Raw genomic sequence first — 23,337 nt, 5'->3', positions numbered from 1 at the left:
ACCAGTTGGCGCTGTCTGTCATTGTTAACCGGAACCTTGCAGCAGCTCTGCCGGTTGTTTACATATGACTTTTTTTTCTTGAGCAATTGAAAATACAAGCTCTCAAAGAGGATAATAATGACAATAATACAGAGGAAAATTGAGTAGAGTATAAAGTGCAAAAACATAATGTTAGGGGATTCATAAAATAAAAACAAATCAAAAGCATAATGCCAAATAGTGGCAGGTGGGATAAGGTGTGAATCAAATCAAATAATCTGATTTATTTGTATAGTGCCAAATAACAAAGTTACATCAAGTCACTTTACATGTAGAGCAGGTCTAGACCAAACTGTTTATAAAATTATTTAAAGAGACCCAATGACCCTAACCCAATGAGCAAGCACTTGGCAACAGTGGCAAAGAAAAACCTCCTTTAGGAGGCAGAAACCTCGGGCAGAACCAGGCTCCAAGGGGGTGGCCATCTGTCTCGACCAGTTGAGTTGAGAGTGGGAGAGAGAGAGAGAGAGAGGTGCTCAGTCCTTCAACCAGAAGTCTAGGCCTATAGCAGCATAGCTAAAGAGTAGAGGACTTTAACTTTTTAACTATAAGCTCTGTCATACAAAAAAGTTTTAAGCTTGGTCTTGTAAATTGCTAAAGAGTCTGCCCCCCGCACTGATACTGGAAATTGGTTCCACAGAAGAGGACTGATATCTGAAAGATCTACTGCCCGATTTACTCTTGGAGACTCTAGGAACCACCAAAAGTAAACCTCCATCTAGAGAGCGGAGTGGCCTACTGGGATAGTAAGGAACTATGAGCTCTCTGAGATATGATGGAACTTGGCCATTAAGAGCTTCATATGTTAACAGGAGGATTTTAAATTCTATTCAGAATTTTACCGGTAGCTAATGAAGAGTAGCCTTCAGCAAGTTCATACATTTGTTTATGTATGAGATGTTTTATAATAACAGTTTTAGTTTATTCTTTTGTTTATTCTCGTTTTAACTGTAAAACTAAATGTCTAACAATGTCTTCAGTAAATATCTGTATTTAACTATAGGTTTTTTACTATCATTTACTTTTGCTGCCAGACTTTTTAGTTTGTTTTTTTTTTTTACAATTGTTTTACATTGTTTTGCTATAAAATAACAGAAAGTTTTTTTTTGCACAAGTCAAACAATCATAACCATGCATAAAGGACTATTCTATTCAATTATACATTAACAACAAGTCAACAGTCCTGGAATTCTGGGTGTTATTTCTGAAGGTCAACTAAATTGACAATTTAGCAGAAGCAGGCAGGAAGTTCAATATCTATTATTGTTATTATTCAATATTTTAATACATTACTATTAAAAGTAAAAAAAAATAATCATCATAATCATAAAATCTGACAATCTGAACTATCACTTACCTGATAGTTCAAACACACGAATCAAGTTGAATTTTTCATGGAAATGGGTGTACAATCACAGTAAAACTCTTTTCTGATGTATGTTTATTTAGAAATAAATGAGGGACAGAAATCCAGATGAAGTCACACCTCAGTCTTAATTCTACAACGCATATGTTTGGTGGGATCAGATGAGCAGCAGTTTGAAGTGACTGCAGATCAAGGAGCCACACTTTAAACTTGTGTCATGACAAAGAAAGAGAAAAACTCATCAGTTTTACATTCAAACTTGGTCTTGTTTATGAGCTTAGTGTTTCCCATACAATTGCCTTATTTTTGGTGGGCCACCACTGTTAGTTTAATTTTAATCAATACTTTATTTAAAAATGCAAGTGCATGCTAAAGCTTGTTCATATGCGTTTCTCTGTGCAACTGATTCACCTGTGATTAACTCCTCTGTGTGAGCATTGATACTAAACAATATTAAACTCCCCTACCCCATGGATGCCATCCCTGGACAGGAATCATTATCACCGCAGAGGACACTGATTTACAGTTGGTCCCGTGATTTCATAAAGAAAAAAACCCCACAAAAAATACAATACAATACAATCTAAAAATTAAAATACTGTTAAGAAGAGGAGTGGACAATAAAAAAAAAAAAAACATAAGCAAACTGTCTCCATCATTCACTGAGAAGCTGCTCAGGTGTGGTCTTAAAATTATTATCATATGATCAATCAATTACAACAGTTTTGTTCAAACAAGACACACAGGTGGATTCATACAGATGTAATATCAGATCCTTATGGTGACAATGTTGAGACGTGGCCTCAGTCCAGGTCAGTTCAGAGCATAGTTGAACTGATTGGAGAACTTGTCGTGTTTCTTTTGGTCAGCTTTACTCATTACCTGAGCCACTCTGCGCACGGTGCTCCTGGGGGAGGGAGGGGAAGAGAACACAATGCGGTTTAAGCATGTGATCTGGGTGTTATGGTCAAGGTCTTCAAACACAGCCCCTGCATCATGACATACTGGTTGAAGACTTTTCTTTGCAGCCTGGAGCGCGGCGTGTTAGCCCTTTGTTTCAAATCACTGAGGTTGGGGAACTTCTTCTTCCCTTTCCCTTTTTTAGCCACTCTGTCAGAGCCAAGGTTCTGACCTGTGGTCACCTCAATGTCTCGCATCAGCGCTGTATCACGCCAGTCTGTAACACACATTGAGACATGTATTAGGAATGGGCAATTGATCTCTTTTTATTTTTCACTATGGCTTTTGTCTTCCAATGATTCCAACATGAGAGCATCTGAATTAAAAAAAAAAAAAAAAAACTCAATCGGGCTGTCTAATCCTTTGGGAAAGTATATTGTGAGCTGGGACTGGCTCCAGGACCCAAACAACCCAGAAATGGATAAGCATTTGAAGATGAATTAATAACTGAATAGTATATATCTAGATAATCTACATTATTTATTCTTTCATGTATTTATCTTTTTCTATGATTATTCTGGGATTTTGTTTTTCATTGAATTGTTTTTGAGCCTGGGGATGTAGTTCAGTGGTAGAGCAGCTTGCTTTTTGTGGAGAGGCCCCAGGTTCAAACCCCAGCCACAATGCAAACCAATGTTAGGCTGTGCCAGTCCCGAGCCCAGATAAATGGGGAGGGTTTCAGCAGGAGGGGCAAATCTGTCATGCAAGTCACAGATCTGACTTGTTGTGGTGACCCCAAATAGGGGAAAAAGCCAAAAGAGGGGGAAAAAAAGTCAATTACAAAAGAACGGTACTTCCAGTGAGATTGAGTAATAACATTAAATAATGCCAATATTAATATTGAACAAAAATATATTATATATTATAATATATCAAATATATTATAGTAGTGCTACAAGTGTCAGCGATTTCAGGAAGTGGTGCAGATCTCAGCACATCATTATCATGTCATAATATATCTTTGTTTTCATAGTGCATGTACTATGAAATTTTGTACCCCTTGTTTTCCCATCTTGCAAACTACTCACACACTCACTGACAGTTCACAAAATGGAGGACTGAAAAAACTAAACCACCAACAATCTAATTAGAGGACAACTTCTCCACCTCCTGAATCACAATTGGCTCAGGCACTGCCACAACTGACACAAACCACAAATACACAGACTAACTTTTGGCCATTTATTAAAGCGTCCTCTCAAATTTCACCTCCTCTGTCTCTTCTTTTGTGTTGTTGTAAAGTCAGGACAGTGCTAATTATAATACTTTACAGAAGTAAAAGGCACAGCCATACTTGCAACGTCTCAACAATGTATTGACAGCAGTGAAAAAAAGGTTTAACACTGCCATAAATCAAATGCTCAGAAATTATTGTGAAAATGAAGACAAAATACTTCAAATGAGTTCTGAGTCTTGAACTGAGTCTGGTTTCATGTCCAGTCCTTATTCAACTGCTCTATCTGCTACAGCGAAGCGCTAAATTTGACAGGAAGTGGCTGAACTGAGAAGTGTAATGAAGTAGTTGAGTTGATATCATAAATAAGCTGACACCTCAACAGTTACACAGCAGGAGCAGCAAACACTATTTCCTACATGTTCATGTAAAACTAATTCAAGTGTTAATGAAAATTGTGATGCCATAATTCTATGTGATAGAGTAGAAGTGTTTGTAATGTGGCGTAATTACAGTGTAAACAGACATATACTTCCACTTAATGATGTACTTCAGGGGGAATTAGTGATTAAGCTGCAGTAATGCAAAGTAATTACACTGTGACTGTGATGGGCTCTGACCCCTGTCAGAATACTGACCCCTCTCAGTGTGTGTTATCAATCAGATGACCTGACCCTGGGTTTTGACTGCACCTTCAAATATCCCTCATTACACGCACACATAAGCAGAAGACCAGTAATTGAAAAGCAGGCGGTTTATTTAAGAGAATCATTATTGCTTTAAGAAGAGCAGCTGCATTTACATTGTGTGTGTGTGTCTAAAAGGTGTCCTCCTATGATGACCTATGATTACTTTGTTGTTTTGATCTTAGAGAGTTTGAGAAAGAAAACAAAAAGGAGATGAAAGTAGCAAAAGAAAAAAGCAATAAAAAGAATGAAAGAAGATAAACCCCAGAGAGAGAGCGAGCGAGAGAGACGATCATCTGAATTAAATCTGCTGCAGCAGGGCTCTCCTCTCTGTCAACACCTCTTAGCCCCTCCAGCTGGAGTCTGGACACACACACAAAGACATACAGACAGAGTAAGGAATCTGAAGTCTTTGATTTGTTCAGATGTCTCTCACCTTCAGTAAATGCAAGGACTTTGTGAACGGGTGTGCGTGCATGTGTGTGTGTGTGCAACAAACCTTCACCAGCAGACAATATCAGTCTCACTGCTATCAGGAAGCAAAATGCCCACACACCTCCTGCCTGGATGTGTTGTACATCTGTTCACCAGGATGGAGATGTGTCCTCCTATATGGACACGTCTTACTGTTTGGACATGTGTCCTCCTATGTGGACATGAGACCCCCTAGGGTAGAATATGTCAAACTCAATCACGAAAGGGACCAAAACTCATAGCACACATTAGGTCGTGGGCCAAACAGGGAAAAAAAATATTGAACAGACTAAAACTAAACATGTTTTGTAAAAAAAAAAAATTATGAATTTAAAACTGACAGAAAACTGTATTTTGCCCTCCAAAATAAAAAGACTTATATTTTGTTTGCCATAAAACTGTCTGGTGAAAACTTGAAAACATAAATAAAAAATGTAATTTTTAAATTCTAAAAATTACAGCCACATTAGCTCCACAAGCAAGACACATTTTGTACACAATTGAAAACATCCGCAGATGCCCAATTGGTGCATCGTCATTCATTCATTCATTCAGTCATCTTCTACAGCTTATCTGTTTGCGGGTCATGGGGGTTGCTGGAGCCAATCCCAGCTCACATTGGGTGAGGGCCGGGTCACCCTGGAGAGGTCTTCAGTGCATTGCAGGGCCAACACACAGAGACACACAGAGACAAACAACCATTCACACTCACACTCAGACCTACAGGAAATTTAGAGTCACCAATTAACCTGCTTCCCGGTGGGAGGAAGCAGAAGTATCTGGAGGAAACCCACGCAGGCATGGAGAGAACATGTAAACACCACAAAAAAAGCTCCCAGGCCAGACCTTCTTGTTGTGGGGCAACAATGCTAACCACTTCGTGCTGCCCTGATGTGAAGCTGATATTAGCCATTAAAAATTTGTCAACTGAAATGATCTTGCGGGCCAGATATGATTGTATTCCAGGCTGGATGTGGCCTGTGGGCCTTGAGTTTGACACATGTGCCCTAGGTCGATGAATCCTTCTGTACGGATGCGTCTAACTCCTGTATGGAGGCGGGTCCTCCTGTGTGGATGTGACATGCATATGTCCTCGTATATGGACGCATGTCCTCCCTCTGCTGGACTTACTGTCTTAGCACCCTTGTGTCTGTCTTTCAAATTCATGTGTGTCAGGAAGACAGCATTGATTTTAAACACTAGAGAAAAAAAACAAATCAAAAAACAAACAAACTACAAACAAAAAACAGGGCGGGTCAAAGGTCATGCAGCAGGAGTAAGCTGCAGTTTCATAAATGATTTGACCATATCCTGATAGACTGATATCAATACCAGTATTAATAGGTCACACTTGTTGCAGCTTCTTCTCTTGATCTTTTGACAGAGAGCCGCATTTTGTATTTTTTTTACTGGTGTCCTCCAGCTAACAGTATTCTCTCTCAGTGAAGCCGGTGATGTGGATGACAGGAGACAGAGTGTCAAGCTGCATCACACTGGTACCTTTTAAAACTCAACTCTGTAACTTCATTTCATGATATTTAAGCCTTGACACAGGCACTGGTGGAGACTCTGCTGGACCATTTTCATTTGGAGAATTCTGGTTTGACAGACACCTGACTCACCTTAACACAATCACATGTCTGAACATAGGGAAAGCACAGGTGCAAGAGAGAGATGACAGATTATTGGAGGCAGTTGTCTGAGATAATGTAGGTTTGAAGTCATGTGATCAATTGTACATTGTTGAAAGCAGAAAGAGCAGAGGCCAAAGGTCCATCAAGTTATTCATGTAACCATTTAAAACTAGTTATTAATAAACTGACAGCGCAAATGTTTGGTGATTCTCGGCCAGTTTATCAGTGTGTATTCAGTCTAGTAGTTTCAACAAAAACTCAAAAAATAAAAATAAATGATAAGGAATAAGATAAGTAATGATGGGCTGTCAGTCTGATAGTGTAACATCATGGTTTTTAAATACCTGGTGGGCCGGGCTCTAGCTAGAATTCATTCAGTGTTTATTTTTGGACAAGTAATTTTTTCACACACTGTTTAAGTTGAATTTGTATGTGTGTCACTCCTCACCTGGCTGCTCCTCCCTCCTCCTCTTCTCCCTTCGCTCCTCAATCACTCGGTCTTCCTGCCTGCAAGGTAGACCCTCCTGGTCCCGAGGAATGATTGGGCCATGGAAAGGACACTGGGGGAAACACAGCGTTAGCCCACAGACACAGAGACAGACACACACCCATACCCACAGACAGTACAACAAGTAGAGGTGTGCATGTCCAGTCACCTTGAGCCGGTCCTGCCTATGACACAGCCTGCCATCCCCAAGTGGAGCTTTGCAGTAATGGCTCACAGGAATGAAGATCCCTGGGAAGGAGATGTATCTGCTCCTGCTCTCTGCCAGCAGCTGCTCATTCTCCACCTCCTCCTCCACCTCACAGGGAACCCAAAACTGATGCTGGGAAGCGGCCCTACCCCAACAAGACAAGCAGAATCAGTTATCCATAGCAAACCACTGAAAACCTGGTGAGGAACATTAAACTTGTTCCATTTCAGCACATGTACATACTCAGATTGGGGGCAAAGAGACTCTGAGTGAGTGTGTACCCATAAATGAGCCTTGTACATGTTATAGACCTACGCATATTTGTATGTATGGGTATATGTGTAGAAGAGACTGAGAACAACATCTTTGACATCACACATAAATTTTTTTTCTATTTTACCAAAATGAAACTTTTTTTTTATTCTTCTTAGCGCCTTTTCTTGACAAGCACACAGAGGGTGTACGCACACAAAGTGATCAGCAGTTAACTGTCAGATTCAGATCATGACAGATGTACCAGTCAAAAGTTTGGATACACTTTCCTATTCATTTGAATGAGAAAGTCTGCCCAAAAAAGACTGGTAGTGACATAAATTTGCAGTTGTTTGTTCTCAAAGATCGGGAGCATTGACTTTTGTGTTTATATCACTGCCGATCAAACCTGAGAAATACCTGTGTCTAGTTCAGTGTCTCGTGACCTGGGTGTGAATGCGGATTGGACCCCTGATGTTGGAGGAGCTCAGCCGTGGAAGAGCAGCTTCAGTCAGTATTTTTGTACAGAGAGGCAACAGAAAAGCCCTCACCATCATTCATCAGGACAGAACAGAACCACTTTCCCTCTGATTTAACTCAGATTCAGTTGTAAAAACAACTATTCTGTATCTGCACACAGATGTTTGTCAATGTGTGACCTCACACACTAACATGTTTCCATCAACTTGCTTAAAAAGCACTTGGTTTCTTATAGGTTCATATGGTTTCATATGGTTCCTTACACTTCTCCAGTTAAACCATTGGCGACCATCGTCGTTATGGCAACAAGAAACAATACGTTTCGCAAAGGTGGCATGTAACATACGGTGACATAGTTTGTGTTCATTCAAACATTTAACTTTGCTAAGCAGGACACTTCAACTAATTCAATTACATTGCATGACATACAACAAGGGGATAGTCAGATAAATGTTACTGACAGGTTGAGGTTGATTAAGTCTCTCCATGCGATTGGCTGAAAGCAAACACACCTGATTGGCTGATGAATCTGTCAATCAGAAACATACATTTGATGGACAGCTTTATCAGCCAACTATGTCTGTTGACATATTGAAAAGTGGGGAACCAGCCTCTTTCTCTCTCTCTCTCTCTCTCTCAGCAACAAATGTGAATTTCTACAGATTTATTTGAAAGGTTTCAAAAGTTTTGCACTAACAGTTTTACTAGCTTAGAACCTTTATGATTCTAGTCTCAGCGCAAGCATTGATCTTCATTCACATACTCAAATGCAGATGACAACTCGCAAAGCAGTCATGTGTGTATCAGTGATAAGAGTGTTTGTGTTTTTCTTACTTGATGATTTTGCCAGCATTGGGCTGCTCCTGACCCCAGTAGTACAGGTCTAAACCAAATGGAACCACAGGCGCATTAGCAGATTTCTGAGCTGAACTGGGTCCAGTGTCGCTGCTACAGGTGCGAAGGGCAGGAATATGGAGGAATAAGGCATAGAAACAAGTTCAACATGGTGCTACACAATAGCAATGACCATCTGCTCTGGGTTACTATGACTACCAACACACTCAATTGACAAGAGACAAGCTGTTGCATTACTGCCTCAGCATCAAACCCACAATCAGACACACATCTGGAGAACACTATTGTAGTTGTCTACACTTGTGGAGACACACATCTAGACAATTGTTTTTAAAAGACTAGAAAGAGTCATGACATTTCTTATATCACCTAAAAGCCACCATGATTTCTCTTTTCACTCTGAAAGGGGCCTTAACTAAAGTCACCTCCCATGCAGCTTTGAAATGTTCCAAGCTACCTTTCAAACAATTATTCATTCATCTTCAAATGCTTATTCGTTTCCGGGTCGCAACGTTTCAAACTTTAACCCCAATTGCATTGTTATCCATACAGTTAAGATCTGGATTTAGTCTACAAGATAGCTGTAGTTTACAAGCTGTACTGGGCTGTCAGTTGCTGCCAGTGGCAAAAAACGCATTTTCCCCATCTGTAATTGATGAAGCCTATGATACCTGGCCAAAAATTCTAGATTCAAGAGGCTTTATTTGTCACTTGTGGATGTACAGGTCTACCCTCATTGATATGTACTTGCAAAAAGCTCCCCTGTTCAAACTGTTCATAGCTTAATAAAAAGAAGACGACAAAATAAAGAAAAATTAAAGAAAACTAATATATACATAGAATACAATATAAATATAAAATATACATACAATTTACATAAAGGAGGAGTAAAAATGGTGTGTGTGAGTGTTATGTGGGGGGTTGAAAGTTCAGTGTCCTGAAGGCCCAGGGGCTAGAAGCTCTTCCTCAGCCTCTCTGTTCTGGCCATGCAGGAGCAGAGTCTTATGTCAGAAGGCAGCCACTGAAAAAGTTTGTAGTTGGGATGGTCACAGTCTTCCAGGATCTTCCAGGCTCTGGTGCTGCAGCACCTGGTGTAGATCTCTTGCAGGGTGGGCAGTGCTGTCCTGGTGGTGCGTTCAGCACAGTGGATCACTCTATGCAGAGTTTCCTATCTGTGGCAGTACAGCTGCTATGCCCGGTGAGCACAGACTTGACTGCTGAAGGTCCTCTGCAGCGCTGTTGTGCTCCTCACATCATGCTCTGAGATGGACAGCATGCAGGTCTCACCAGTGTTGATGCTAGGAACCTCCAGTTGTGATTTTGCTGGGTCACTTGGTATTTTCATCTCATCTCGATGTTTCAAACACAATGTTTTTATTAAGATGTGAACATGCAAACATATTATTTTCATTCATCTCCTGCTGTCATGTAGGCTAGACCTACTATTCTATTCTAACATGGACAGACACCTGGCAGCGCTTCTGCCCACACAACCTAGCCAAATTTGGCCTTATAGAGCTCACAGTGGAGACCCGTAGTACTGCTTCAAGGCGGGCATCAGTAAGTCTAGTCCTAAATTTAGATTTATTAAAGTAATAGAGAACATTTACTCACACATATAACTACTTTCAAAAAGGCACATTATCCACCTCAACACTATGGACAACTCTAGGAAGGCTGGGGGTAATTCTCTCATTCTCTCATCTCGCCTTTCCCTGTGCTTCTCTGAATTTTGCTTTGAAATCACTTTTGCATTGTAAGACAATACGTTCCATTTGCAGCTCACTTGGGACACTCTCCACATCAGCTGAGAAGGGGTCTCCAAACAGCTGGAAAGTGTCAAGCCTTGCCCTGAAGTCTGCAAAATGCTGAGCAAATTCCTGCAACAGTTTTTCAATAGCACAGACATACCCTCCAACGTAAGACTTCTACAGGCAGGAAAATGTTAGACATAACTAGGAAGTTGAAAGGAGGTGGAGTTTGCTGTATGGTAAACAACTCGTGGTGGACCATCAAATGCCGGCCGTTTTACTCACGTTAATTCCCATCAGTTCTACTCACAGTGGTATAAATCCCTCCCCAAGCCAGTGCCAAGGCAGCCCTGGAGGAGCTCTGCGACACTGTCAATAGATGCAAGAGGTTGCACCCACAAGCCCTGTTAATCATTGCCGGTGACTTTAACCACAGCAATTTTAAGTCAGTGCTGCCGAAATACTACCAACACGTCAGCTGTGTCACGAGAGGCAAAACAAAACAAAACAAAACTCTCGACCAGTGCTATTCAACTATTAAGGGAATTTATAAATCTGTACCCCGGCCTCATTTTGGGAAATCGGATCCTCTATACTGCTGCTCCCTGTGTACGAGCAGAAGGTAAAGCAGGGAGAAACCCATTGTGAAGTCAGCACAGCGCTGGACTGCTGAAGGTGAGCTAATGTTACAAGGCTGTTTCGAATCTACTGACTGGTCAGTTTTTTGTGACTCTGCTACCTTACATGAGTACACTGGTGCAGTTACTGATTATATGTGTGGACAACTGTATTCCCACACACAAATTTCTAATGAAAAACGGTGTGTAAACAGGGACGTACGTGTTGTGGAGGTCCGGTCTATCACACCCCTCAGGTTTCAAAGAGACTGTTGCCTCCAACAGAGGTTTCCCAGATCTCTGCTAAGTGCCATGCCGGACTCTTATCTGACTGTTGCATCGAAAGACCCTGCTTTCCCAAACAATAAATAGCAATTCATGCCACAAATCAGCAAAACCTGCCTAACCCCTCCGCTCCCCCCCAGAGAGGTACCCTCCTCTGGCCCTTTACTCGGGTTGGCCCGATAACATTATCAGGTGACAGCTGTAAATTACTGGAACCATTGGCATATTGCCTGAGCACTTTAATCAATGTGCTTGATTATCATTGTCATATGATGTCATTCCATTTACACATCCAAGTTCACCTGTTTTATTTAGTTTATGCTTTGATCTGCACCTGTATATAATGAGTACATGTTTTTGATTTATCCCTTATTAGTTAGTAAAAGGCAATAATATACACAATCCTAGGCACAACATGCGTATGAAAGTGCATGAAAGAACTGTGGCTTTTAAATCTGCTCGTTACAGGAGAATAGAGTTTCATTTGTCATTGTTGCAACACAATGAGAAACAATTTCAGCAGCATCTCTCTCAGCAATACGATATCAAATCATCTACATATCATACATATAAAAGAGGGGGTAGTGTGGTCCCTGCTACCCTCTCTGCTGTTCTCACCACCTGCTGTAGAGTTCTCCTGTCCTCTGCTGTGCTGCTAGCAAACCACACAATGCAGCAGTAGGACATGAGGCTTTCAAAAATGGCCCTTTAAAATCTGACCAGCAGATTTTGAGGGGGCTGCGACTGCTTCAGCTTCCTGAGGAAATAGAGTCTCTGTTGGGCTTCTCCCACCTGATCACTGATGTGCACTGACCAGGTGAGATCAGCTGTGATTTCTGCTCCCAGGTATCTCAAACAGTCCACCATCTCCACTCTCTCCCCACAGATGTCAAGTTCAGAGTGCTCAGTCCATGTGGTTTTCCAGAAGTCTATTATAATTTCTTTAGTTTTTGAAGTGTTCAAGTCCAGGTTGTGATTGTAACACCACTGTGTCAAATGCTGAATCTCATCTCTGTAGGTTGTCTCGTTGTTGTGGATCAGTCCTACGATGACTGTGTCATCAGCAAATTTAGCAATGATGTTTCTGGGGTGGATGGGTGAGCAGTCATGAGTGAAGATAGAGTAGAGGAAGGGACTAAGAACACGCCCTGAGGTGTTCTGGTGCTCAGGGTCAGAGTGGACGAGGTGTGGGGTCCCATCCTGACCCTCTGTGGCCTGTTCCGGAGGAAGTCCAGCACCCATGTAAACAGAGAGTTCCAAGTTGATCAGTTTGACAAAGAGCATTCTAACATATGTATTGTTATCGTCCAGATGTGAAAGTGCTGTGTGCAGAGCTGTTATAACTGCATCATCAGTGGATCTGTTTGACTGGTATGCAAACTGGTGCTGATTACAAACAGTAGGTATGGCAGTTTTAATGTGCGAGAGAACTAGTCTGTCAAAACATTTAGTAATTATTGGTGTAAGAGCAACTGGGCGGTAGTCATTCAGGCAGCTCACTGTGCTTTTCTTGGATACTGGGATGATTGTGGTGGACTTGTGGGGCATGTGGGGACAGCACACTGCAGCAGCGAGAGGTTGAAGATGGTGAACACTCCTGCAGCTGGTCAGCACAGATCTTAAGGATGCATCCAGAGCCCCCATCTGGCCCTGTTGTCTTCCTGAGGTTGAGTCTGTTCAAGGTGTTCAAGTTGATGGAGCTGTATCTGGTGGTCCCCCTCTGGTAGATCTGGCTCACAGTTGGTCTCTGCATTCTGTTAGTCAAATCAAGCATAGAACTGGTTCAGGGTGTTCGGGAGGGAGCTGTCTATGGGACTTGGGGCTGTTCTGCTGGCTTTGTGTCCCATGAGGGTTTTTATCCCCTGCCACATGTTCTTGGAGCTGTTGGTGTTGAAGTGCTTCTCTATGTGCTGTTTGGATCTGTGCTTAGCTTCCCTGATGCCCCTCCACAGCCTCTTCTGTGCCTCTCTGTACTCCCACTGGGTCCCTGATTTGAATGCAGGATCACACCCTCTGAGCAGATTTCACACTTCTTTCCAAATCAGAGACCTTGGCTCAACAAACACCTTGACAGTTTTTGTCTCTATTACAGTCTCTGCACAGAAGTTTATGTAGGAGAGGACAGCTGTTGCATGTCCCTCCAAGTCTGTTGCTGTAACAAAAACTTCCCAGTCAGTAACATAAAAAAAGTTGCTACTTCATTCCACACTCAAACTGTTTTGGTGGAAGGTTTCTCCCTGCTGATCAAGAGTCTATATGCTGGGATAAGAGAAAGAGAAAAGTGGTATGAGAGTCCAAGATGTGGAAGAGGGATGACTTTATAGGCCTTCTGAATGCTGGTGTAAACCTGGTTGAGAATGTTCACATTTTTGAAGAACTTTGGCCCGCGTTCAAGTTGGCATGATTTAAGTCTCTCGCTATCTGGTCTGTGGCAGATAAAAGGTCTAAAACTCAGGATCATATATTCAATGTCTTTTGAGCAGTGAGTCTCAATTATCCTGGCATTGATGCACCATCTCTTGTGTATATTGATGCACAGACCCCCCTCTCTACTCTTATTGGAATGAATGTTGTGGTCCGCTCTGCAAACAATGCGGCCTGCTAGCTCGATAATAGAGCCTGGCACATGTGAATCCAGCCACGTCTCTGATATTATCATCACACAGTGTTCCAGGGAACTTGATGTGATCTGCAGTCTCAACTCGTCCATCTTGTTGTGGAGTGACCATGCGTTGGTGAGGAAAAGGCTGGGGATCGCTGGTGTGTGAGGGTTGCTCTTAGCCTAGCCTTTAGGCCTCCTCTCTTGCCTCTCCTACGCTGTCATTTTTGCAGAGCCTGCAAGGGGGTTGTTGTTCCCCAGTGGGGATACCGAATCTCTGGGGGAATAAAGTCCCAGTTTTTAAGCGGCGTGGGGACTTTTCCTGCTATTGCTAGCAGATCAGCAAAAGGTGCTAAGGCGAGAGCACTTAGTGTCCGACTGCGCTGCCAAGAGCTTTGGAATGCAATCAAGTCTGTTAAAAAACAACTCAGGGACAAGATAGAGTGATACTGCTCTGAAGGGGATTCTAGGCACGTTTGTCAAGGCCTTCATGCAAGCTGCAAGACCAAACCTAGTGGCGTCACAACAATCTCTGCTTCCTTCCCAGACGATCCTAATGGGATCTCTCTCTCTCTCTCTCTTACTGACACTACACACACGTGTGCGGACACTTACACATCCATTCAATCGCGCACAGTTTGCACTGCACATCCAAACATCAGATAATGCCTGCATAGCACCGCCTTATCCCTTTGTTATCTACCATCAGATTTGTGGGTGGGCCTCTGGCCACCAGTTGGCACTGTCCACCATTGTTAATCGGAATATTGAGGCAGCTCCATTGGTTGTTTACGTGTGACGTAACCTCCCTCGGAAGCCACGTCATCTTGGACCACGTGAATCTTCACATGATCCAGGCCGGCCATTTTGACACGCAAGATTTGAGATTTCAAAATAAAAACGAAAAAATAAACCATTTCCTGAAATGGATTGTTATCCATTATCCGTTCTCTGTTATCAGATTTAATTTGTGTGTGTGATTTAATGTGTAAATGGATATTGGGAATTAAAATACAACCGTGAAAAACTCCTTTCTCTATTTCCTGTTTGTTCCTGTTCAGGGAGAACAAAAATAATGTGGTAAGACCCCAAGCAGTTAAGGCAGATGGCCACCCATCGTATACCTGGTTCTGTCTCTCGTAGGAAGTTTTTTTTCCTCCACTGTTGTCAAGTGCTTGCTCAGAGAGCGATTTGCTGAGTCTCTTTAAATAATTCTGGACGCAGTTGTTGTAGACAACAACTGCGTCCTATAGTACTATAGTTGAAGTGCATTGATGTAATTGTTATGATTCGGTGCAATAGAATTATATTAGATTTTTTTTTTTTTTTATTATTTGAGGAGGTAGATCAATGAAAGGACTTGTCACCTGGAGTCTGCTGGCTGAGGCAGGTTCTGTCTGAGGAGCCGAAATGTTGCAGCTGCACAAGTTGGATCCTGTTCCTCTTCTGTGAGCTGCTTCAGATGCCCAACGGAGGCAAAGGAAGAGGATTGGGGGAGAGGAACTGCTACCTTCGCAGGAGGTTTTCTTGTGACTGTTGCTGCTGAGGTGGAAGGAGACAGATCCAAACCTGATGACAGAGACAAGAAAAAAGGAAGCTCAAACTGTGACAGTCGCAATACTATTGATAAAAGGCTTGTTATAATGAATGGAATGGTTCCGTTCTATATAACCAGCCTTTTATCTCCTGGCTGAATTGTTTACTAATATAAGGCACAGGTACAACCATATATATATATATATATATATATATATATATATATATATATATACTCTCTCTCTCTCTCATCCACTCTTCCCATTGGTGTGCCTCTTCCAGCCCTGCTCATTATTGGTGTGACCTGGGCTTCGATGAGTTGGACCAACGTAACCCAATGTTCATGAAACATGCAGTTTGCCAGATGGTTGCTCTGAGCACAACAGATATTACTTAAAGAGAGCCCTATTGTTTTTATGCAGTTTTAAATTTAACTACAATTTAGAAATTTCACTTTACAACTTAACTACAACAGCACATCCCTCTGGCATAATTTATTTCCTGAGAACTTCAACACTAATGTTATCCCATACCTTTTGCAACTCAAATCTCAATCCTGCTCTCAATAATTTGCATGCATTGCACAGGTGTAATTTTGGCCCATTCTTCCACACAAACTGTCTTCTAATCTTGAAGATTGCATGGGCCTCTTCTATGAACTCTAATCTTTAGTTCTTTCCACAGATTTTCTATTGGATTCAAGTCAGGTGATTGGCTGGGCCATTTTAGCAGCTTTACTGTCTTTCTCTGAAGCCAAGTTAGAGTTTTCTTGGCTGTGTGTTTGGGATCATTGTCTTGCTGAAATGTCCACCCTCGTTTCATCTTCATCATCCTGGTAGATGGCAGCAGATTTTTATCAAGAATGTCTTTACATTTTTTCATTCATCTTTCCTTCAATTACATGAAGTTTGCCAGTGCTGTATGCTGAAAAACAGCCCCACACCATGATGTTCCCGACACTAAACTTCACTGTTGGTATAGTGTTTTTGGGGCGACGTGCTGCCATTTGACCTCCAAACATGGTGTGTATTACGGCATCCAAAGAGTTAAACTTTGTCTCATCTGACCAGACTATATTCTCCCAGTATTTCACAGGTTTGTCTAAATGCTGTGCAGCAAACTTTAAACAAGCTTCAACATGTTTTTTCTTCAGCAATGGAGTCTTGTGTGGTGAGCATGCGTAGAGGCCATGGCTGTTGAGTATGTTACTTATTGTTTTCTTTGAAGCAATTGTACCTGCTACCTTCCAGGTCTTTCTGAAGCTCTCCACAAGTGGTCTTTGGCTCTTGGACAACTCCTTTGATAATTATTTTGACTCCTCTGTCAGAAAACTTGTGAGGAGCACCTGGTCGCATCCAGTTTATGATGAAATGATGTTTCCATATCCAGATTATGGTCCCAACAGTGCTCACTGGAACATTCAGAAGTTTAGAAAGCTGTAACCAGTGCCATCAGTAAAGTATGTTTTGCAATAATAATGTTGTGACAGTCTTGAGAGAGTTCCTTGCTTTTACCCATCATGAGATGTTTTTCGTGTGACACCTTGGCAATGAGACCTTTTTATAGGCCATCAGTTGGGACTGAACCCGCTGATATTAATTTGCACTGACAAGGGGCAGGATTGCTTTCTGATTACTGATAGATTTCAGCTGGTATCTTGGCTTTTGGTGCCTTTTTGCACCTCTATTTATTCATGTGTTCAATACATTTTCCCTGGTGAAAATTTAATGTCAGTAGCACCTTTAGAAATATATTTACTGAGAAAAATTGTGACGTGTTCAATACTTATTTTACCTCCTATATATATATATGTGTGTGTGTGTACACTTATGTGTTTGAGTAGTACAAAAAAAAAAACAAATACTTCTGAAAATGTCTTTTTTTAATTTACAATGTTGTATAATAATAAACTGCAAATAGTGAGTAAAAAGCTTTCTTGCTCATTCTTAAGTAACAAATTCAAGCCTTTCAATGAACTAACAAATGAAACAAATTGGTACTCTTTCTGGCCAGATGCCACAGCACTTCTGCTCATATTTTTGTCATACTTACCAAAATATCATTATTATTTGACTGTTAGTGCAAATAGTTTTCCTTCCAAATGACTTTCCCTGAACTAAGACAGGCAATTACTAAACATATTTGTACACATGTACTTTACCTCTTACTAGACACAAGGGATGGGCAAGAATTTGTAATCAATCAACAACTTAAAAAAATCAAACAGTTCATGTGACAATCATTTTGTCCTTACAAAGGAGGCCATTGTTATTTCCTTGTCCCAACAGCACCTGAAATATAGTGTTATTACTTAATATAACACATAAGGCTTGATAATTTTTTTAAGGTATATGATGTCAAGTCAGGGCCAAGCACCATTAATATGAATTGTTCCTGAAATGTTCTGTGAAAGAGAAATAACCTCTATCTATGCACAGGGTTCTTTATCTTTTTTGATGGAGATGCTTTGTCGGCCTTTTCCCCTCAATTAAAGAGACAGCTGAGCAGCTTCCCGCCTTCTCTGTCATATCGGGTGCGCAATGTATGCGGGTGAAGTTGATGTTGAATACTCCTGGCAATGACATGACATTTTCCTTTACAAATATTTTACATCTAAATAATAAGTGTTTTTCCCTCTGTTTTTTAGACTTTTTTTTTTTATTTTTAAACCTCAAGCTGAGTTACACTAATATTTTGAGATCAACCATTGATATTGTCTGATAATGGTGTATGAGCTCAGAGGGAGGAAAGGTGTAGAGAGGTATTGATTTTCCTGGGTTAAGCAGGCCCTATAATTAAAATGTTAATTTGAAAAAGAGAGAGAAAGTGTCCTGAGAGCAGAGATAAGATGACTGATTATCAGAAAGACCGAACAGGACAGGGAGAGGAGAGAGAGTGGGAGCAATATACACTCAGTGATCACTTTATTTGGAACACCTTCCAAAGATCACCTCACCTTTTCATGGTATGTCATAGAGTCACCAGATATTGGCAGCACTCCTTTAGCCTCTGCCCCATGTTGACATGTCACAATAAGCAAGTCCCCACAAACCCGCTACAGACCACTAGCATCTGGCTCTAACAATGAGCAAGGTCCCATAAACCCTCTACAGACCACTAGAGTCTGGCTCCAACAATAACAAATTACCATGAATCCTCTATAGACCACTAGAATCTAGCTCCAATTAGTAAGCACCCATAAACCTTCTCCAGACCAGTGTAGTCCCCATGGACATTGTCTATCAATGGGTTTTCATAGACAACATATTTAACAGACCTTTAATAGACATTTAACACTCATGTTAAAATGAACATTTTCGCAGAAAAACATATTTACAGCCTGGACCGAAAAAAGTTTGGTCGCTACTGCTTTATGACAACTGTATGGGTATATTGTTTTTATATAACTTACCTGTTTACAGTTTTATGAAGAATTAAATTTACTGAGAATTAAAGGTGTGGCCTCTTTAACTTGTGAATGCTGTCTCAACAAATGGGAGTTTGGGGTAGAGTCTTGCACTGCCAGAATAGCAACAAGAGCTCAGTTTGAGCATTAGAAACCTGAGGGTGATGTGATGGAGCCTGTTTATCCATCTTTAGTGAAAGTCTGTGGGTCAAAGTAGATTTTTCATGTGAGCATGTGATGAAACTCCATTATATCAACACTGACCTCTACATACTGATTGTCTTGGTTTTTTTTTTTTTTTTTTACAATTTCCATTGAGACATTGTAGAGCTGTGTGCAGTACACCCATCAAAACACTATGGTGGACAGAAGAAAACAATGCTTTTAGCTGCTATTATAACTGCCTTAATGTTGCTACTCAAATTCTATAACATAAACATGAATGACAATTCTTTTGTCGTACTTATTCTGGCCTTCTCCAGAGCAAAGACAGTAAACACAGCTCATAATCAAAGAGGCTGGAACTAATTTTTGTCAGAAAACAATTAAAGCTGACAACTCCTCTGGACTCGCGTTAAAACTGAAAATGTTTTGCCAGGATTAGCGTGAGTATAACTTGTTGTGTGTGTCTACTATGTGACAAAAGAGGGCACCCACCTGTTAAATGTCACATCGTAGTGTATAATGTGGAGAAACCAGCCTGTAAATATCATGTAAATCAGGAAGCGTTTGCAACACTTGCTGTGTCCAACAGGTGTCCCTCATGTCCTCATGTTTAAGGAGGGGATCTGACCATGTGTTCAAAATCAGGCACAGATTTGTCTATCAATGTTGGAGTAATAAAGACACAATGAAATTGGCGTCAGCATCACACCTTGCAGGTCTGTAATTCCTTTCTCATGGCAAAAACTCAGCATGGGAGCAAGAGGCCAGACTCAGATATTTGAAGATGGCACTTTAAAACTATTTTGTTCTAGGCAGGCATTTAGAGTGACCAATCAACCTAAACACATGGTTGTTAATTGGTGACCCTAAATTGCCCGTAGGTCTATGTGTGAGGGTGAGTGGTTGTTCATCTTTGTCTGCCTCACTATGTTGGCCCTGCAATGGACTGGTGACCTGTCCAGGGTGTATCCTGCCCTCACCCAATGTGAGCTGGGATTGGCTCCAGCACCCAGCGATCCCGGAAACGAAAAATAAGCAGTAGAAGATGAATGAATTAAGATGCCGTGTTAATCAGAAGCCACTTCAAGCTGCAACTACAATCCTGGTTTTATAACCAAGTTCTAATATCATCAGCAAACATATGAGTTAGAGTCTGAGCTGTGACTACAGCTGGATTTACTGTATAATGACTACTCAGACAGGAAGGTAGATGATCATTAATTTCAGCTACTGTGGGGTCAGTTTAGAGAGCTGTGTGATTTTGATATGCTGGTTTGAACAAGCTGCTCAAATGAATTAGATATTACTAATATACTTGAATTGGATTGAAATGCACTTTGATTGATGTCTTTTTATCATTTACATATGCAATTTACTGAATGTTTGTTTTATTTTGTTCATTTCCATGCTTATGATTTATTCACTTTTCTTTCACACAAGGAAGGACACTTCTCTGAGGAGGAATAAATTCATTAACCTTTAGACAACTGATCAATCACCTGCATGAGTTAAACGGCATTTGGCCACAAGTTACAGCTTGGGAACCACAGTAATAGACACATCAGACATCTATGAAGATGTGTCTGCTTCAGTGAAGGTGCAAAATTAGCACCTTCCTGTTTTTTGCTTAAAAGAAATAGCAGAAAAAGCTAAGGTGAAAGATATATATATATAAGTTCAGGCCTCAACAATTTATACTTACTGTATAAATAATTTATACTACAAAAATTTATAAGACAGGCGTGTGGGGGTAAAACTTAGGTTCAGAGCTAATAGGGGCTCATTAAAGAGGTTATATTGTTAATTTGGCATTGCCCTTGTAGATCAGAATGATCTAGCCCACTAATCACCCTGACCGAGCATGCACGCAGGCAGATACAATCTAATTACTTTGTTTATAATTGATTAGTAATGGAGGGGGTAGTTGGAGGGAAGTGAGGGCTTGCAGGTAAAGAAGAGGCTCAGTGTGAATGTAATCAGTCAGTGAGCTGTTCAGCGGTACACATCATGGGTCAAAGGTCACCTCACAGTCAAAACCACAAAGCTAACAGAGCAAAAACAGCATTGCTGGCATTTTGTGTTATAGTGTCATTAACACATACATAAATACAGTCCATATGTGAGTGTGTATGAGTGATGAGAGGAGCCTGAATGTCGCTGACAGTGCAGTACTGTTATTGTTACTGTTACTGTTGCCTGGAGCCTCCGTAGACTTCCTCAATAGGATATGAAGAAGATTCAAATGCAGCTCATTCTTTACTACTACTATACTGAACATGTGGCTGTAGAGCTGACATAGCAATACAATGAACAGGGCATTGCATAATTTAACCTCTGACCTACTGCAAAGCCCTGAGGCTAGACATGATCCATAAGAGTCCAGTATTGCAACACTCAAAACTAGGTGTGCTTACATCAAATAAACAATCATTCTCCATTAAATGGTTAAACTGAATCCAGATAAAACTAAATCATGTTCTCACTGTGACCCTTTCAACCTCCTCACTTCATCTTCAATCTCTTAGATCTTTGGTCTGAGGCCTTGTTCACATCAGCTGATGTTTCTCCATTTGTCCCACGACCTCCAATCTGGTCTCACAGAGTCCAGGTCTGATAAGAGTCTCCAGTCTGGTTTCACTGAGTCAAGGTCTGATAAAAACCCCCAGTGTAGTTTCAGTGAGTCCCAGTCTGATAAAAATCATAAGTCATGTTTCACTGGGCATAGGTCTGACACATACCTCCAATCTAGTTTCACTGAATGCATCCAGGTCTGGTAAAAATTTTAGTCTGGTCTCACTGAATTCATGTCTACTAAAATGTCCAGTCTAAAGGTCTGAGAGATAGAAACAAAGAGGCAGAGAGAGAAGGAGAGAAAGAAACTGAAACAGAGAATGTATGACTGTGTATGTAGGGGTACTTGGACCCACCATATTCAACTCGTAGGTGCTCTGGTATGTTGGGCTCATATCCCTCTTTCTCTGGAACTTCATCAAAATCATTGTCATCGTCATTATCCTCTAGGTCTGAGGAAGCCTTCACCTGAGGAAGAGGAGGTACAGTTTAGTTTAATTTGTATCCAAATGAGAAAACAGACTGGGACTTTGGGACAACTACATTTCAAGAAACTGATATGTAGAGCTGAGACCATGTCAGTGCTTCACACCACCTTCTCCATATCTTCCCCTGTGCTACTGACACAGCCCACTCACACTAATTTTTTGTAAATTCTTATTATTGTCTTATTTCTTACTATCATATTATTATTATTTACAAGCCTCTAGAATGAAGATGTGGAACTGTTGGATTTGGAAGAACTAAAGAAACCCTCTTGACTGTACAGTGATATTATGAAGCAATCTTTGATATATACCCACTGACAGCAGTTTATACCGAGCTGAATTAGATAACAGTCATTAGCATCAGAGAGGGGTGTATTGTTCCAGCCTCAGTTTGACTCCCTCCCATCAAGACTGTTCCATACATGATGATATAAATTGTTGACACAGCAGGACACTGTGAAGCCCAGCTTTCTCAAAGCACAGGTGTCATGGAGCTCAGGATGGAAGACCCAGAGTCCCCATCCCGAAGCCCAACTGTCCAGTACCACTCAATCCGACTGTCTAACAACAAGAACAACATAATAACTTGTGTGGTCTTACATTCTGTTTAATATTTGATGACTTGAAAGACAGGTCCAGTTATTGTTGTCCTGCTGCTGTCGACTAATAAATGATACCATCTGAATCCCTTCTGTCTCATCCTCCAAGCTCAAATATATCTAATCTTTGAAGAATGTGCCTCATCTAAAACTCCATTCGATGAAGGGCTGAGCCTATCAGCTGTCAGGGGTGCGGTGTACAATATCATCAACCAAACCACACAAACTGAGGAAGAGAGGAGTTACACACAATTTCAGTCTCACCCGTTTATGCACTTGGCTCTGGCTCTGTTTTCTTTGGCTTTTGGAAAACTAACATTACAATGATTGTGCATATGTGAGTGTCTGTGTATGTTTGTTCAGGTGCTATTAACGCTAAGCAGAATTTATTGTTTTTAATTTCCCAGTGAGGCTGTTAGCCATTGACCGGGCTAAAATGAAGAACACAACACCCCTATATACATAGGAGTTGTTTTCATAACAAAAATGGGTCTGTGTGTGTGTGACTGTTAGCTTAGCTATTAAAGGAGTAGAAGCTATCACTCATACACTCACTCACTCATACACACACACACTTGAGGCCAGTGGCACAATGATCCCAGTGATTAGTGTTATGACGCACAGTAAAACTTAATGTTAAACTAACCTCTTATTCCTAACAGCCTCTTCTTCATTAGTGTGAAATACCAGTATTTGTGTGTGTGT

General features: G+C 41.0%; 1 protein-coding gene across 4 annotated transcripts in view; it reads right to left on the bottom strand.

Annotated features, from left to right (window-relative positions):
• Positions 1-339: 339 nt before the first annotated feature.
• The window catches only part of uvssa (UV-stimulated scaffold protein A), a 38,888-nt gene continuing 15,890 nt past the window's right edge, over positions 340-23,337 (bottom strand). For all 4 annotated transcript variants that reach the window (XM_029512039.1, XM_029512038.1, XM_029512041.1 and 1 more), the window contains 7 exons: positions 21,902-22,013; positions 15,235-15,436; positions 8,595-8,708; positions 6,990-7,173; positions 6,782-6,893; positions 2,411-2,582; positions 340-2,312 (listed from right to left, as the gene is read on the bottom strand). In XM_029512039.1, coding sequence (XP_029367899.1) covers positions 2,219-2,312; positions 2,411-2,582; positions 6,782-6,893; positions 6,990-7,173; positions 8,595-8,708; positions 15,235-15,436; positions 21,902-22,013 — 990 coding nt within the window. In that variant the 3' untranslated portion in view covers positions 340-2,218. The remainder of the gene's footprint in view (positions 2,313-2,410; positions 2,583-6,781; positions 6,894-6,989; positions 7,174-8,594; positions 8,709-15,234; positions 15,437-21,901; positions 22,014-23,337) is intronic.

The sequence above is a fragment of the Echeneis naucrates genome, chromosome 10 (genome assembly GCF_900963305.1).
Source record: "Echeneis naucrates chromosome 10, fEcheNa1.1, whole genome shotgun sequence".
Classification (NCBI taxonomy): domain Eukaryota; kingdom Metazoa; phylum Chordata; class Actinopteri; order Carangiformes; family Echeneidae; genus Echeneis; species Echeneis naucrates.
This window is presented reverse-complemented; position numbering and strand designations above follow the sequence as displayed.